At 38.8% G+C, this 18,112-nt stretch overlaps 1 protein-coding gene across 4 annotated transcripts in view; it reads right to left on the bottom strand.

The window, feature by feature from the left end:
- The window catches only part of plce1 (phospholipase C, epsilon 1), a 69,201-nt gene that overhangs the window by 3,551 nt on the left and 47,538 nt on the right, over nt 1-18,112 (bottom strand). Inside the window, exons 14-38 of one of the 4 annotated variants that reach the window (XM_083932635.1) lie at nt 16,949-16,990; nt 16,560-16,688; nt 16,342-16,478; nt 15,741-15,847; nt 15,353-15,477; nt 15,065-15,209; nt 14,631-14,795; nt 14,270-14,384; nt 13,897-14,059; nt 13,667-13,789; nt 12,610-12,746; nt 12,268-12,506; nt 12,046-12,107; nt 11,648-11,813; nt 11,456-11,563; nt 10,942-11,058; nt 9,679-9,837; nt 9,215-9,350; nt 8,940-8,981; nt 5,865-5,983; nt 5,485-5,602; nt 3,825-3,962; nt 2,854-3,144; nt 1,851-2,014; nt 638-899 (exon numbers count right to left, since the gene is read on the bottom strand). In XM_083932635.1, the coding sequence (XP_083788761.1) occupies nt 638-899; nt 1,851-2,014; nt 2,854-3,144; nt 3,825-3,962; nt 5,485-5,602; nt 5,865-5,983; nt 8,940-8,981; nt 9,215-9,350; nt 9,679-9,837; nt 10,942-11,058; nt 11,456-11,563; nt 11,648-11,813; nt 12,046-12,107; nt 12,268-12,506; nt 12,610-12,746; nt 13,667-13,789; nt 13,897-14,059; nt 14,270-14,384; nt 14,631-14,795; nt 15,065-15,209; nt 15,353-15,477; nt 15,741-15,847; nt 16,342-16,478; nt 16,560-16,688; nt 16,949-16,990 (3,509 nt within the window). The remainder of the gene's footprint in view (nt 1-637; nt 900-1,850; nt 2,015-2,853; nt 3,145-3,824; nt 3,963-5,484; nt 5,603-5,864; nt 5,984-8,939; nt 8,982-9,214; nt 9,351-9,678; nt 9,838-10,941; nt 11,059-11,455; nt 11,564-11,647; nt 11,814-12,045; nt 12,108-12,267; nt 12,507-12,609; nt 12,747-13,666; nt 13,790-13,896; nt 14,060-14,269; nt 14,385-14,630; nt 14,796-15,064; nt 15,210-15,352; nt 15,478-15,740; nt 15,848-16,341; nt 16,479-16,559; nt 16,689-16,948; nt 16,991-18,112) is intronic. The other 3 variants (XM_083932638.1, XM_083932637.1, XM_083932636.1) reach the window with 3 other exon arrangements.

The following is an 18,112-nucleotide window of genomic DNA, read 5'->3' as shown; positions in this document are numbered from 1 at the left end:
AGAAAAAAGAAAAAAAAATTCAGTTAAGCATCTTGTATTTGGTTGAGTACATTTTAATTTTTGTATGTTTACATTTAGCTTTGTAGTCAGGAAATGACAAGATTATAAAGCAGGTCAAGGTGCTATATATCTGTGAAAGTATTAAAACATTAAATCCACAGTGAAATGCACATAGTCCGTATTAAGAAACTATGCCTTTAAACGAGCTGTCAGGACTTCTGTACAGTTGTGATGTCACAACTATACTACATATACTGTAGGTAGAAAGTGCTGCTACCGTGCCGTTAAAGTAATTTCCCAGCTGCAATGATGGGGGAAAGAGACGCTGAGAGTGCAGACGCAGAATACTCTGAACAATCAGAGCAGACTGGGCTTTTTCTTAAAGAGAAAGGCGCTTAAACGGAGCATTTCAGACAGAGGGTGAATACATATATATTTAGACAGACAATAAGAGAAAAATAAAGTGTTTTTGAACATTAAAGCATGTAAACATGCCTCAAGTAGAAAACTCAAAAAACTCAAAGTTTGAACCTGAAAATTAGCACAATATGGGACCTTTAATATTTACAGGTGCTCTTGCAGGAAGCTCAGATCCATCCTTTCTCACAGTTACATCTGTTGTGTCTGAGACACCTACCTGGCTTGAGGGCTTTTAGAGGCAGAGTCCTCTGAGCAGTAGTCTGGGAACTGTTGTTCTCCACTACGGCAAAGCGCAGGAAGCACATCTCTTCAAAGTGCACAGTGAACTGGAAGTGCTCGCTCCACATGGGGTTGAGGGTGTTGCGGTGGATGGGTTTGGTGCGGAAATGGCAGCTGTCAATGGACATGCCCAGAACATCCACCTCAATGCAGGGGCTGCCAGCGCTGTTACCGGGACAAACGTTCTGACCGGACACAATCTGAGAGGAAAAATATTACAGAAGAGGTGTGATAATTAATGAGTAGAACTAGTCACACACTATGAAATACCCCACTAGCAGCTCAGATTATTTTAACACTTTTCCCTGTTCCTGAACCAAGTTTATTTTCAGTCCATCTGATGATAACCCAAGCTCGCCAGAGAAGTGAAGTCACGCTGACCTGGCAACAAGGATTCTATTTCATCTTACGTCTTTTCTGTCGTTGACACACACATACACACATACAGTGGGCACACAGGCTTTATGAGTGTTTGATCATCCCTCTTGTTTTTACTGCTGTATTTTTAATCAGATCAGTGTTTATGGTGCCTCTGAGAAAGAGAGCAGATAACCTGAATCTCTCAGACAATTTAATTTTGTCATGACATGAAATTTTTTCCCAGTTTCACTTCTAATACAGTTAAATGTCTGCTTCTGAGATGGTAACTTCTCTTCTTTTCAGTGAGGATGCAAAGAAAATCATCACGTAGATACATACAGAACTTGAAACCTGATTTGGTGCAATAACCTTCAGGTTTTGCAGTGCGTAATAAATGACTCAAAGTGATGAAAAGCACAGACAGAACAATAAGCACAGACAAAGTACGGCCAACAAATGCAATTGCAATTCAGAGCTTTTATGAATTCCTGTTCTCATTCGCTGTTATATGGAATTAACTGAGTGGCCTTATGACTGTCAAATAATGATAGCACATACACACCCTTTCACAATAGAACAGTCCAAACACACCTTAATGGACCTAATATGAGTTCTAAGTTGTGTATATTTGAATGTCCAGTTATAAAATCTATCTATATATCTATATATATCTATATATATTTATATTAAGCAGAAGGAGGCAGGATGAAAGTGGAGAGAATAAAGTATCAAGGATAAAGTAGTCTTCCTGATCCATCTTCCATTCTGTTCCATATGTCATCTTAACTCACAGTGAGGGAATAGACGCCAGGGCTCATTTTCTCCACATCCCTCTCCATCGGACAGAACTGCTGATAGAGCGGACAGCTACGGTCCCAGAGCACTGCTGGCTTCAGGACGTAGCCACAGCCGCCATTGGCCTCAAACAGAGCTGTATTCAACTGCATGGGCAAGTCTGGGAAGGAAAGAAAAGAGAGAGGTAATAATTAACAAGCTATCATCATAAACCTAAACTCCACAAAAGAGGTATTAAAGACAAAGATTATCCAGTTTGGTTACTGTTAACTGCAGCGATTTATCCTTTTGAATGTTTGCTTCGTTGTTCGCTCTGAAAGAGTGATCTATATACAAAACTTGCATGCTTGAGTGCATTTAAGTGTCTCCTTGCACACAACTGGGTGATCATGTTTAGTAAACTTGGATTTCAAATGGGGCGTAGGATGATTCGAGAAGCAGATAAAGAAAACATGAAGGGAGGAGTGAACTAAAGGAATAGGGGTAGGACAAGGATCTAAACAGAATAAGACTGATGAGGACGAGAGTTTTTTTTTAAATCTAATATGCCTCTTAGAGAAAATAACTTCATCTGGTAAAGACCGAAGACTGACAGCAGAGAACTTCTGGAAATTAAGATGTAGGGACAGCAAGAAAAAAGAGAAAAAAAAGAGGAGAGAAGATAGAGAGAAAAGAAAAAAAAGGGAGAGAAAAATAAGCAGCAGAGCTTCTTGGGCTCAACAATCCCGTAAAAAGAGCAAGATAAGAGATCATTTTATCTTTCACTTTTCAATGATAGATAAGATAACACAAACAGACGCTTCAAATCTAATCTGAAATGTCTTTTTGTTCTCTGTGGAAAATGGACTGATTTGCATAGGAGGCAAATAACATACTCATCTAATTTATCTTCCACTAACTATTATTTGGGACTAAGCTATGTAAATATACATTAAATAAAAGATTTAATCAGTAATGTTTGGTTCTGTGTGATCCAAACATTGGAGCATCCCCCCTCACCATCAGTCTGATAGTTGAGTGCCACCAACTGGATGCCGTGCAGCCAGAAAAGCAGAGGGTTTGGGTTTGTCGAGTCGATCCTGGTGGCTGCTGGATACGTCCTGAGCAGCTGGCACACGGTGTGCTGGATCAGCTTCTGGGAGTACCGCCGGCACAGGCGCTTGGCTGCATTCTCATTGACAGAGGAGATGTGGTAGCATTTGGGTGTCCTGATGATGGCGCTGAGAGAGGTGGGGGCGTTGAGGACGGGAGACGTCTGCTGCTCCTCCCAGCTCAGCCGCTCAGCGCCACCTAGAGGAAAGACAGAGGAAAAGACATTTAAGGCCCTGAAAAAAAAATCTGATTCTTACTTTGAGTCCTCCATCAAGAGTTAGAATACCTCTCTGAGGACAAATCAGGATTGGGAAATATATCAAATAAAATCTCATGACATGACTTAATGAATAGGAAAAATACTTTAATGGTTGCTTATATATAAAGTTCTGAAAATTGAATTTGGTAGCGTACAGTTTGGAACCAAGTTTTCAGGATATTTAACATTTACCTTGTTAACCACAAGTTTTGAATGATGAAATATCTTACGCTTCTTACTATAATTACTTGCAAGATCTTCTTTTTTTCTTTTACTAGAGGACATGAAATTTTCATAATACAACAGTAGGAATTACGTCTACTATAATCATCGACAGACCTGCCTTCTTTGGTTCACATACAGCCATAACAAATAAAACGGAGACTCCTGGTTAAGAATAATCCTCATTTATTACTTCTAACTTATTATGGCATATTTTATTAGCCTGCTTTGCACTCGGGGGACTTTTTAGCTGCTTGTCCATTCGAATTGTCTGCATTTAGTTACACTTGTTTTCAAAATATCCCTGAAACACACCTAAAAATTGGAACAAAAATACATATATTCATATATCTTTCTTTTCCACAAAACAAGCACTAATACTAACAGTCCTGCGTACCTTTCCCAGGGGTGCGGTTCTGGGTCACAACCTCCCCTGTTGCGCTACAGCGAGCGGGTGTGTTGCCAAATATGGACTTCCTGCTCTTTCCTCTGTCCTTCCCTCTGCCAGAGCCGGCTGGAGACAGCGTGGACAGGCCTGTGTTCCCACACACAAGAGGCAGACAGAGGAAAGTGGTCAATAATGCAAGACAGACAGACTGGAGACACCACACTCATGACATCAGCATGAATCAATTTGTTTCTTAACATCCAGAAATCATTTTCTCTAAATGCCGTCACTTTCTATCATAATGAGGAAGTAATTCAGATCTTGTCCCTCCCAGGCGTCACTCCAAGTGCGTTTGTTTTAATGAGCACAGAGGATAAGAGCTAATAGCACAGATCTTAAGTTATGTATTATTTGATGAACAGTTAGCAAACAATGTTTTTGACTTTAAAAGAGCTTATTAGCTTATTATTCTTCTGTAGTCCTGGATTGTTTTTTTGTAAAGGGAAATGCAACTTAAGCTAAAAGACGCTTTCAATCTTCTTTGCTAATTAGGCTAATGTCATCACTTTAATGACCTATTGATGCAAAAAAAAATGTTCCTTATTAAATTAAAATACTCCTAATCTTGAGGTTATTCTTATTTAGTATGAACATATTTGAGATGAAAACCATATAAATGTTGCAACGATTCTAACTTGCCACGCATTTTTAAGATAGTTTAAATGTTTGTAGACAAGTTTTTAGAAGTAGCTTGTCCATCTGCAACCAGTTCAGAGAGCGGACAGCAGCAACAAGTCTGCTGACTGTCTGAATTTGGCTATTTGCCCTGTCTTCTCTTTCTCAGATCTCAGGTCCCTAGAAACAGTAAACAAATAAAATACCAGTGGAAACACAGGCACATTTATAAGGGCAAATGTCATGTAAAGAGAGAAGAGGACATTTGAGGGAGGAAAGAGGAGATAAGAGGTTGGTATTTAAGGGACAAAAAGAAATATTTTAGATAAATGGTAACACGGAATGAAGACAGATGCCAATAGAGAGTTTTAGGAGGATGCAGAAAGTAAAGTTAAACACCCTGAACTGCTGAACAGAAAGCATTTTCATTTATTTAAAATTAAACACATGTGATTTTAACCAATAGAAATTTTGACACATTAAGAAACATGGATGTGCCATGCAACAAAGGCCCTGGGTCAAATTTGAATCTGGGATACTAAGTATATTCAGCCGACAGGACATACCCATTCCTTAATGTAAAATATACTGCTCTGGGACCTACAACACAATAAAGTAACCATATCTTTCCCATGGGGAGAAAAGGCTTCTTCATCTCTGTGGGTGTCCACTGTGGGAGAGCAATGAAGTGTAACTCTGGGATATGATATGAATGTTTTGTAATGAAAAAAATTCAAAAACACAGCGAAAGGTTTGACCTCTTAAATACAACATGGGAGTGGATTAGAGTGGGACAAAACACAAAAATGGATAATGCTGAAAATGAAAGCATGTCAAAAGTAAAAGACGAGAAGGTGGAAGATTGATGCGATGAAGAGTAAATCAAGTAAAAGAAGAGGGACATGAAGTAACACTCAGAAATGTATGTTAAAAATTAAAAGTAGAGAAAGAAAAAGAGCTGTGTGGGAAGGAGAAGTGATAAAATATTGTCTACCGGGGAATTTCACAGCCTGGCAGTAGATGATGAGGTCGGACAGCTCCTGGGCAATCTGTCGACTCTCCTTCTTGTTCTGAGGGAGGTAAAACTCCTCGCCCAGCTCCATGTCAAACACCTACAGGTGCAGGTGGACACAAGACACGGACAACACGGTTTATATTTTACTCTAAGAGACAGTAATGAACTATCGAAGTAGAGGCGGCACTTCACAGATACACGGGCAGAGGAGAGTTATCTGTCCAAATGTCAGATTTTTTCATTAGAATCATTCAATGTATTTTCCTGTTTTTATAAGCATTGGCTTGAATCCAAACAGCCAAAATACCCACTGACATCTAGTGGCTATAAAATGGGCTTCTTCTTACTGTGTTCCTTACCTTTCCTTTGCTCTGCGTGGTGCTATCAGACTTCTTCATCCTCTTCGGTATTTCATCCACAGGTTGCTCTTCTTTGTCCGCTGAGCTCTTCCCCTCTGGCTTGTCATCCAGGATGTTATCTATTTAGGAAATACAATGATTTATAGTAGCTTCCAAGTGTTAATAGGTGTACAGGAGCACTGCGTGAAGCAGATGGATATGAAGGAAATCCTCAGGAAACGTTTTGTGGGCGAATTAAGTGTCAAAAACAAACAGATGAATATGCAGCGTGAATTAAATTGGCATGAATTGGACCACATACAAAATACTAATGTTTGTCATAGTGAGGCAACAGTGAGGAAGCTGGGTAACTGATGGAAATGCAACCATCATTGTTAAGTGTGACCGTTTAAAATATCTGCCAATAGAGCAAGCATGCAACATGCCCCTCTTTAAAGCCTAATTTCCCCTTAAGGACATATTTCTTAATTCATTTAATTCCTGCACACATCCAATACCAATTTTTAAATATATATTAAGAGTAGCAGACAACATTTGATCCAGGATAGGTTGGAGTTGGTGTCCCAGTTGATACAGTGTATGTTAAATCACCAGTAAGACATCAGAAGAAGTAAATTTAGCATCTGGGAATCTTACTTATTGTAAAAACAACTGCTGGCTTTGTATTCCAAGAATGGAGATTTTCTTCAACAATGTTGGTTCACTGCATCTTAAATGTTTAAGCTTCGGCATTCAACCAATAGTTGAAACAAATTTCTTTCAAGTTTATGTTTGTCAAGTTTCCGCCGTTTTCACCTTTACTGTGCCTGTACAATACATTTAAATTAACTCTCTAGTCTCTCTCTTAGTTTTTTTTGGAGGGTTGGAACATACACACTCTAATGAACAGGATAGTGACTTGCTGGTGTGTATCTATAAACAATGAATTACGGTATAATGATCTACAGTGGTTGTGTATTTCAGTCAGAGATTAGTTATGACTTCTAGATGACTGCAGGTGGAAACAATAACAGATTGATTATAAAGGGAAAAGCCGTTATCAATATCCCTGACTGCCTGCAGAGCCAATGAGCAGGCTCCCAAGCAAAAGCCCACCAATGCCCATCCCTGTTTATATTCAAAACCATGTCTATCAACTGTAAACAGAAGCAACAGCAGGGAGTTCTTCCCTTTGCTCAGAATCTTCCTACACATTCACTGCAGCCAAAAACACAGCGAGAAACATAACAGCATAAAAATGCAGAAGCTCTTTGGCACAGAGAACTTGTTTATTTCCTGACACTTGGAATCTTGCCCCTTTGAAAAAGGTTTAACCCTGGATGTCACTCTGTAGACAGTAGCCAAAGGAGTGAGTTGGGCCAGGCTGTGAATGGAGAAAGCTACCGTTAGATAGATAGATATGGTGGCAACTTGGCAGTTTCGTGCTCAAGTGTTTGTATTGGGCCAGCTGATGTTAAGTAGAAGCATGTCGGGTCAAATGGAGACAGTTAAGGGTGGTTTATTTAGTCAGGATATCTTGCTAGCGAATAGGTTAATATTTTACTGGAAAAAAGGAAGTGACAAAACTGTATGAGGATTAGATTTGACGAATGGATTTTGAAGGGTCTTTGACCGGTAAGTTCCCCCAACAAGGACAAGTAAAGGGCAGATTTAAGGAAAGAGCAGTGCTTGGACTGTGACCGGGACAGGGTAGTTTCCCCTGGTCTGTTGTTTAGTGCGGGGGCAGTGTAGGGCCTGAGAAACCAGATGGCTTTGTTTTGTTTCCCTGATGAGCCTGCCCAGCCACTGGCGAGGTCACAGACAAATACAGTACAGAGAAGAGGAGGAAGGGAGAAGATGCGTTTGTGGGAGAAAGAGAAGTCATGCTAATACTATCAAAATAAAACCTTTTTTTTTGTTCTCTACACACACAACTAATTTTAATGTCATACATAAGTATGCCTCTTTCAAGGACAGTCTAGAGGTAGACAGTATGGTCCCGTCCTGCCCTGACTCTAAACTGCACAGTTTTCTCTATAATTCCTGAAGGTTGTGGCCTATATATTCTTTGCTTGCATCGTAAAGAAAAAACAAAACAAAACAGATTAAACAAAAAAATGCACACAAACACAACACAAGTTCACATCACAATTACTATTTTCCTTTAAAAAAAAAGTAATTTTTTTAAAGTCATTTGGGTGATGGAGTGCATCTTAACAAAGTTACAAGAAAAATGGCAAGCTGGGAGTTAAGGACGCACGGCGCATTACTGCAGTTACTGGAAATACATAATGGTGGTAAAACATGTGTACATCATAACAAACAATCCTGACATCGTGGAACATCCCTTATTAGCAATGTAGTGATAAATATGCATGTATGGCACCCTATTGTGATTCTAAAAGCATTATGAATTAGAGAGATTACAAAGTAGAGTGGCTGGAACTTCGCTGCTGAAGAATACACATGGTTGTTAATTTGTTAGGTACGCTGGAGAATGAGGGGGGATGTCTTTTAACAGACGTTATCAGTTCAAGCCCTCAGTGTTAGCACATTGATTTTTATCTCAGACCGTCAAACAACACACTTTCCAGAATACTTTTTTCAAATAGAATGGATGTATTTGATTTAAGTTTTTACTGGTTTCCAAATGTTATACAATATGTAATGGTTAAAATTTAGACTGCTGCTTACCATGCACGATACATGGCTATGCTGCAGCGGAACATAACTGGGCGTCCACAAAAAGCAGAAAGCTAGCACAGTTACAGTATGCGGGCACATACAGGGATCAGTCTATAGCAACGATGCAGATCACTAGTGCACGTCTACATACCAGTGTTTCCTATGTAGTTATTCTCCAGTGTTGGTCAACCACAACAAGTACATTTTCAACAAGGAACCATTATTTCAATTGCAGGCTCAAAATTAATGTATCACTTTAAGAAGCCATTTTAGGATACTATAAGATTTCAACTAAGATGTTGTAACTTTCTCAAGAACAAAATGTGGCAAAAGCCAATCAGCGACCACTGTAAAACAAAACTAGATGGAAACACTGGCACATGGAGAGGCGCATCAGAGCCGTGCATTTACCTTCCAGGCCATACGAGGCAGTAGAGGCTGTGAGGACATCAGCTAAGTGGAAAACAGGCAGGATAAAATAGAAAAGGAAGGGAGTCAGAATAGAGTACAAACACAAAGAGAGAATAGAGCTTTTTTTTTTTTAAAGGGATACAGAATAAAGGTGTGAACAGAAACTGGTTCAAGGTTTATGTCGAAATAATCTACTTTTATGTGGTAGATAGAATTCTTCGGTTGAGGTTTTGTGCTTTTGAAGTGTTTACAGCTGTCATTGCAGTTCTCTTTACCATCTGATAGAGACTCATAGTCGTAGTCGTACTCGTCTTCTTCCTCCTCCTCTTCCTCATTGGTGTGGTTGCTAGGCGGAGTAACCCCTGGTGAGCCATTGCTGGCCTGGGCCTGCATGTGGGCCAGCTGATGAGCCTTTAAAATGGTTACAATATTGTAAAATTAGTTACAATATTGTAAAATTGTTCATGTGAAAAATTGCATGCAAGAATAACTAATATTTAGAAAGTTCTATATCTACTCAGTACCTGTAAATATACAAACACTAATCTGCAGAGAAACAGTAAAGTGTATATATGCACCAAGCACACATTGTGTGACAAGGTTTACATTTGAGCACATATATTATTTATGTGACAGCACTCTAATCAACAATGCTAAATATTGGATGTACTAATGCTACCTGCAAAATATAAATTATGTATATGCAAGGTGTGTGGACAGGATGTCTTTCTTTCTCAACCTTCTGTTTGAGAATGTCCACCGGCGCCTGGTGTGCTTTGAGCTTTTTGTTCTTGAGGAGGATCCTCCCTCGCAGCTGCAGTGGCGATGGCAGGTGAGGGTCATCGCTGAAGTCACTTTCAAAGAGGAAACGCGTCACAAGGCGTTCCCCACACACCGTCTAACAGATAAATATTCAAATGTGATAGACAGACAGTCAATACATCATATACAATTATCAAAAGGTACAGATCAGAATGTAATGTGAAGAAAGTAAATGTGCTTTGATCAACACAAACAACATTTCAAATAAACAAGCCCTTGGTGACGTAGGATGGCCAGAGGCACAGAGCTGTCTTGACATGAAAGATTTCTTCTTTTTTTTTTATCAAGCCGCTCAGAAGTCAGTCTCCAGGGAGGATAGGATGCTGGGAAGTTTTGTTAGATGAAAGCACGATTATTCCATGATGTTTCTGTTGTGCCCAAATATGTGTGGCTTTGAGTATACAACTTGAAAAAGAAGAAGAAAAGGACAGTTGTGGCCTAAAGATTAGAAAAGCAAGCCTATGGCTGGATGTCTGCTACTTTGAAAGCCCACAGCTTCTGAGAAAATCCAGGCACGGAAAACATATTACCCTTGCTAAAAAGGTGCTGTTACAAAAGTCATAGAGCAAAACATTCCCACCTGGAGGAGTGTAGTTGTACCAGAAACTAGAGTACTTGATGGTGGAGGTGCTTGATATTCTCAGAATATTGTTGAAAATGCACACTTATTAATACTACCTAAAACGTAGTGTGTTTACGGCTATTCACACATTTATCCCAAAACTTTCACAGTGGCACAATCTTGGCATATTCCAACATAAACCTCAGGTTTATGTTATTACTTGAAAAACTGGTCTAAAACTCTAAGTCTAAAGTCTAAACATTAGTCACATTAGGACTGGTAGAAGTGCAGTGAGAATAATGATAATGTGTATGTGAAGAGGTGCTAGGTTATCACTGAGGCTAAGAATATGCAGTGTGAAAACGTGTTCCAATGAAACTTTACTTGTGTGGATTTTGAGGTCACCTTTATTGCTTAAAAAGGTAGCACTATGGGATGTGTGATTTGACGGAAAAGGCGTGACAAATTGTATCCGATTGTTACTGTTCATTATACACACAAATGACTCTGTTACAAAATAGAATGTGAAAATACCAACAACATCAACTAACCACACATGGAAGACAAGTTGTATCTTGTACTGTATGTGTGTGCGTTGTCAGACAGCTGCCGTCATACCTTAAAGATTTCAGCCATCTTCCGTTGCTGTGGAAGAGAGCAGTGGTTCTCTATGGACAGGATGACAGGCATGTCTGAATTGACAAATGCAGACCGGTTAACTGCTTCCACCACATCCTGGAGGATCATGGGAGAGATTTCATTCTTAGAAAACAGCACTCCAAGCCAAACATGAGACAGTGAAACTCTATGGAAACTAATACTAATGAGATTTACTTTAACAGTCCTTAGATACAGCATTAAATAACATACAGGTCTTTGAGAGCTCTGATTAGTCTAACTAACTGCGATTTCAGGAAATAAATAGTATTGATATTTCCCTCAAGAGTTATCCAGCTGGTGAACTGAGGTCTACTACTTTTGTCAAAATAAATACATCATATAGCGATATGGCTCTGTTGTGAAAATGTTTGCCAAAGAGCAGAGAAAGCAAAGAGAGCCAGTGATTGATTGTTTTCTTTTTATTCAATGGACATCTATTTTCTGAATTGAATTATGCATATGAATTTCTAACCTTGAAGGGTATTTTAGTGGTGAGTGTGTGTCCATGATAAATAACTGGCATGCCATCATCTCCATCCCAGCAGTCCAACTCGACACTCCTACAGCCCTGCAGCAGCACCTGGTGAAAAAAAAACAACACATTTAATGATCAGATACGAACATGCAATAAATGGAGTTATGGGTCCAAAAAAGAACAAGTTACCTGACTGTACAACTCAACAGATGACTCTCCTTTGAGCTGGTGCCCAGTCAGATAGGTGTTATGAGAAGATTCAATGTAGTAGTAGGACAGAGGGTACTGCAGCTCTTCCGGGTTCATCTGGGATTCCTCATTACGAGAAGCAAAGTTGTCCTTATCCATTAGGAACCTGGTATGGAGAGATGGATGGTTTATTTAACAATATATGACTCAATTGCACTGATTACAATTAGCAAGAAATCCCCAATATATTTAAAAAAAATGTTACATTTAAAACATTAAGTTTAACTGCCAGTGATTATGACACAGTATGTAATGTGTGGGTTATAAATACAGTATATACTTTAATTTCGGTGCTGACATGAATATAAAATGTATTTCGAATTATGTATTTTCTATACCTTGCAAAGCCTTCAAATGACATCCAACCCATCTGCCTCATGCTTGATGAAGGCTCAAATTTCTGCAAGGGAAAAGCATAAAACAATAAATTGCCATTATTCCCCCGTTACTTCCTTGTATCTTTATTCATCTGGTCATATCCACAACTCTATATCAGACATTTTCTTGATTTATGGAAGTGCAGTCCTTGTATTGGTTCATCCATTCCTTCCAGAATCTACCTGTATGATGCTGAGAATCTCATCGTAGCTCAGGTGCTCTCTCTGACAGTTGACTAAGAAGTCGTTGAGCTGTGGGATAGCCAATCCCAAGACGCCTAGAGAAGCGTTTTCAACGCCTGTCCCATTGGTCACAATGCTGGCTGCTGCAATGGCGTCTGAGATCTGCCTCTGGTTGTCTGACATCTGCTGCCTCGTCCGGATAAACAGGCCAAGATCAGAACCGTTGCGGGTTAGTAAGTCTGGTGAAGAGGAAGAAATAAGTGATAGTCCGTTAACAATGTGGTGCCCATGTTTTTGACTGCTAAAAATATATAAAAAGAATGTAACTGTTTGTTCTTTTACCGAGGTCTGGCTGTAGCCCTGTGTCTTTATCGTCTATGCTGAGGTTTGTGTAGAGAGGAGCAGACTCTTGACTTGCACGACTGCAGGGGACAGCAAAGGTATCAAACAGTTCCTTTAGGTCCTTTCTGCTTCGGATACTGTGGAGGAAATAGCAAATAGCAAAATTTTGTCTCATTTTAGTTGCCTTAGACTGACAAACAGTCTACTTTAGAGTTTTATTCCAATATTGGGCAGAATTGTGTGAAGAAGCATTGTGTAAGACCAGCAGACAAAAAAAACTTGTTGAAGACTAAACAAAGGTCTTGTTTCAAGTACATTCAGTTGTATCTACATTCTTTTAAAGGCCTAATGAAAAGTCGCATTAGTAGACTTTCAATTAACAAATATCATCTGATGTTTTAATTAAACAATTTCCCCCTGGAATTATTAAAGTATTTCTGATTCTGATCCTGAATTTTTAGTTTTCCTGTCAAGGTAGGTGTCATTAGTTTATATCATATTTTTCTTTACCATATGTAATTAGCCACAGGACAAACAACGGTTACATCTGCTGCAGTACATTACTTCCATTTTTGCTGCATGGCTTTAGTTGAGCAAGCTTGGAATTTAAAAGGAAAGTGCTGGGCAGCAGATGCGAGGATACACTGCAAACTAAGCAATGTAGGAGGAGTGGTATGAGAATAAGCCATTGCTTATCAAGTCAAAACATTGTTTCCTTTGATTTGACAGGGGAAAATATTATGGAAGCTAAATATTATACAGTTGAGAATCCGTGGAAAATGTCCTGGGCATGATAACCTTGAGAAGCCTTTGTTGAATAAGTTTAATCATAGTATATCTTTGCTGCTATTGAAAAGACAGTTGTATAACAAGAGGGAGTGAGATGGCAGAAATGAATAGAACGTGTACAGTAAACATATATTGTACATGAATGTTGGATGATTTCATATAACCAGATAAATGTGATTGAATATCTGCTTTAGAGACAGTATCTAACTCCGCTGTTCCTACAGTGCACCAACAATGTAAAAATCAGACCCATTTTTTCCGTATCTACCTGAATGACTTGAAGAGCTCAACAAACTCGATGAAGCTCATCGAGCTGTCAGAAATCATGAGATTCTGGAAGCCTTTGAAACAGCCTTTACCTCGACCATGCCACGACCTGCTGCTCCATGCCCTACAACCACAGAGAAAAGGGCAAAAGCTCTTAACCCGAGTGAAAAATAACGGTTTTAGATGTCAGCCTGCTACACATCCAGTCTTTGTATTAAGTATGGTATATACCCTGGCTGTGACTTGGCAGTTCCGGAGAGGACCGGTGAGGATTGAGGGCGGGAATGGTTGGAGCCCGCCATACTGGAGGAAGAGGAGGAGGAAGAGGAGGAAGAGGCTAGCAATCCAGGGCTTCTACTGGATGATAGGGAGAATGGCCCAGGGAAGCTGTCCTCTATGGAGTCAAAGAGGAGTCATGTTTAATAAAAAAAACATATAGACAATACAGAGCCATAGGGAATGTCCTGTAAAGATGGTTTTATTCTTTAAATTACTTTTGTGTAGTCTTTTGGGATATCAAAACATAATGTCTTTGCTTGGCATAAATCTACAGATTTTGATTCTTTGTACAACTTGAAATAGCTCTAAGTCTTTAAAATGTCACCTGGATCTTCTTGGTCGATGCTGTCCGACTCCGGCCCGTTCCGATACAGTCCCTCCTTACAGCTCCGTGTTTTCCTGGAAACCATCTCGTCATCCGTGGCATCCCCACTGTCTCCCTGTGTTGGGTGTATAAACACATGTTATGTTAAAACCAGCAACTATTCAGTTAAGAGTGAATTGTGAAATGGACCAGGGGCTTGCCATATGTGTGGTGTACTGAACAGCTGTTTATAAGAGAAAGCAAAAGAAAACAGGACAAAGTGTACCTGCAAGACACTTAAGTTTTGCCTGCTCACTCATTGTTGATAAGAGGCTTAGCTAACTGTAGTCTGAAAGGACAATTCACTTTTTTAACCACTCACCCTGACAAGGATCTTCTTCTTTTTCTTGGTCTTATCATTGATGCTCAGAGGGCTGTTTTTCTGGGCCGCGGATTTCTCCATTCCACCTGTACCCATGTTCCACCTTCGCCCACCAAACAACTCAATGGCATGAGCGAGTGTAGGGCCTTCGTACCTGCCATCCTCCTAACGGAGACAAACACGTGTATTTATATATATATATATATATATATATATGTAAGGTTTAGCTAAAGGCTTCTCATCCTTTAATTTAAGGCAAAAAAAAAAAATCTTACTTTATCTAAGAATCTATGTTTTTACATCATTCTTTGTTTATATATAACCATAGAAAATAAAACTCTTTTAGGAATGTGTGAAAGTTGTGGCTTTCACATTTATAGAGTGATGAAGAAAAAGACAAAAATAAATCGGTAAACAGGAAAAAATCAGTTTACCTGATACAAGCTGACATACTGCTTCCTTAGCCACTGCAACCTTTGGTCAGGAAACTTCTTTAATTTTCTGGTTGCGTTTACCAACTCCGACAAGCCTTTATGGAGCATCTGTGCCGTGTGGTTGGGGGCCACAAAGTGCAGGAGTCTAGTGGCAGTAGATAGGAGATTAGTTGAAATATCATATTATAATATTATATAAATATATATACTGACCTATCTGCATAGCAATGAACTAGCGTTCAAACAGTTGATTTCAAAGTAGGGTACTGGTAGTAACAAGTCACTGACCTGTTGTCGGTGGTACTGAGACCGTAGAGGAGGCTGAGACCGTTTTCCTCTGCGGTCATCTGGCTCAGCTTGTTTTGCAAACATACAGCATGTACGTCTACTCCCTGATGACCTACGAACACAGCCTGTAAACCCAAATAAACACAGTATTACGAATATTATAAGTGCAATTGAACTTGTGACTGTCAAATGTTATTCAAAAACAAAATTGATTACTAATCCTACAAGATAAATGTATATTTTCCCAATGTACATTTGCGTATTCAGAGCAGTAAAGGACCATTTCTGAAATAATGATGCTGATGTAAACTTAAAGAAAAAGCTGAAGACATACTCCATTTTTTAAATACCAGATATAGTTTTTTTTTTTTTTTTTTTTTAAACAAACCTTCACCACTCCCAGGTCCAAAAGGCCCTCTGCAAGTCCTGCCACTACAGGCTGTCCTAATCCCAGTGGTTGCTCTGTGGGAGAAGCCCCTCCGCTCTGAGGCTTACCTGCCATAAATCAACACATTTACGATATGTTTGAAAAGGGCATAGGAAATTGAGAAACATTTACAACCAGTCTAAATTGTATGTGTTACAAAAGACTTGGTGCTTACCTACCATAGATAAATACAATTAAATGATGTTTAGGACATAATAATGACAAAGAAAATATGACTTTTTTTTTTTTAAACCCTGGATGCCTGTGTTTAAAGAGTAATAAATGAGAGGAAATGGGACTTGTCTCCCTGAGATTAAACACACTTAAATTGTACTGATGACAAAGCAGTTCATTCAACTTCATTTTAACACATTAACCTGAAGAAAATCCCACACTTCTTGTAAATAATCTTTAAGAAAGAACAATGCTAAACTGTCTCACTGCTGGACATTATACTGTATATGTATATACATAGTATATATATATTATGAACATACAATGATAATTGTTATATATATAAGATTATACAGATTTCTTTTAATGAAACTCTGTCATAGTTTACCCCAGGTGAGTGTTGTGTTGTCAGGCTGTAGTCGCAGCAGACAGCGAGCTGTGAGGTGGCTGTCTTGGTCATAGTGGATGACTGTAGCTCCTTGCAGCAGAAACTGGTGAATGTCTGGTTGTAGCGACAATACATACCTATAAAAAGAAAATACAGAAGTGTGGCGTGTCTGTTGAGATATCTATGTGTCTCTGTATGTGTGAGTGTGTGTTTCTTACCAGGGAATGAGCTCAGTGCCATGACTGAAAGCTTTGTGTGTCTCCTCAGTGCCCTGAAACTCCACCTCTTTCGCTGCCGGCTCAGACGTCAAGTCACCCTCTGAATCAGACAAATCTCCCACCATGAATCTGAGTGTGAGATTGGGAAAATGAAGTTTAAAAAACTAAACTTAAGATCTGAATTTCAATTTTTTTTAGTTTAGATTGAGATCCAGTGAAAGTAAGAAATGACTTGAACAAGCAGATAAAAGCATCATGCATTTGTCATTGCACATTCCTTATTAAACTAATACATAAAATTAATAAACAAGCTTCTACTCAGTGCAACTTTAGCCACATTTACATTAGTTGGTAACAATCAAACTCCTAACACTCTTATAACCACTTACAAGACACGGTTTGATTCTGGTGGTGTTCTAAATGAATGGGAACTAGAATGGTAAAAAGAAGGAGCAGAGGATGTGTGAGACAAATAAAGAGTGGAGAGATGGGTTTCTATATATATAGTGAAAAGAAAAATAGCAAAAAGTGGATGGCAGTGGGAAAAATTCGGAGCACAGGAAAATAATTCTTAAATCGCTTTGAGTAAGAAAGATGAATTTTATCTGCATCTCAGTACAAATGAACAGTATACAAAAAATGAAATAAGACTCCTGAGCTCCAATGTGAAATATTAACTCAGCATCAGAAAAAAAACTGTCTAGAAACACAGAGAAGATAATCCAGGTTTCCTTAATATAAACACAGCAGGGGAAGCCTTAAATTAAATACGTTTTCTAACAACATTTTATGTTTTTGTCCAAATTCCAGCTTTTGTCTTTAGCTAAAGTACGTGTCAGCAGTTTGCTGAAAATCACCAGAGCTCTGTTCCTTCCTGCCCTGACAGGAAACTAACCTGTTATCATTTATTTCTGTGGCACAGGAGTTTATGTTAACATCGCCTCATCTAAATAACAATCTGCAAATGTGTTCCGTCACAAACCCATCATCTCGTGCTGGTGTTTATGAAAGACAAACAGAGAGACAGACGACATATCCTACTGTAGCTAAGAACAGCAATGTATCTGTTTCATGTTGTTTAATTGATCCCATGATACCACCAAAAACAACCAAAAAAAACACCAAACCAACCAAGATAATGAGTCTTTTGAAAATCATTATGTAGCAGTTTTGGTTGCATGTCTACAAAAGCCTTTTCAGAAACATTCAGTGTCTACAAACAAGTGATGACGCACAGGATATATATTATATATATATATATATACATATTCACAGCTCAGCAGTATTCATAGTTCTGATACAAATCTGTATATAATAGACCAATTTCTTTTATTTTGTCTACGAGTCATTGTTTGTGAACAGGAAAATAGAGAACTCAGTTTTTGGAAACCGACCTTTGGCAGGAAGGGTCACAATCTAAAACAATAGAATCACTCCAGTCTGCCTTTAAAGAGTGGTTCGTCAAACTGAGATTATATAATTACTAAAAATTAAACATTTGGGTTGAAATGTGTTTTAAGCAGCATAAAAATGATCTAGGATAAATAAAAAAA

The sequence above is a fragment of the Echiichthys vipera genome (genome assembly GCF_963691815.1).
Source record: "Echiichthys vipera genome assembly, chromosome: 18".
Taxonomy (NCBI): domain Eukaryota; kingdom Metazoa; phylum Chordata; class Actinopteri; order Perciformes; family Trachinidae; genus Echiichthys; species Echiichthys vipera.
Note: the sequence above shows the minus strand (reverse complement) of the source record. Positions and strands in the feature narration are given on the sequence as shown.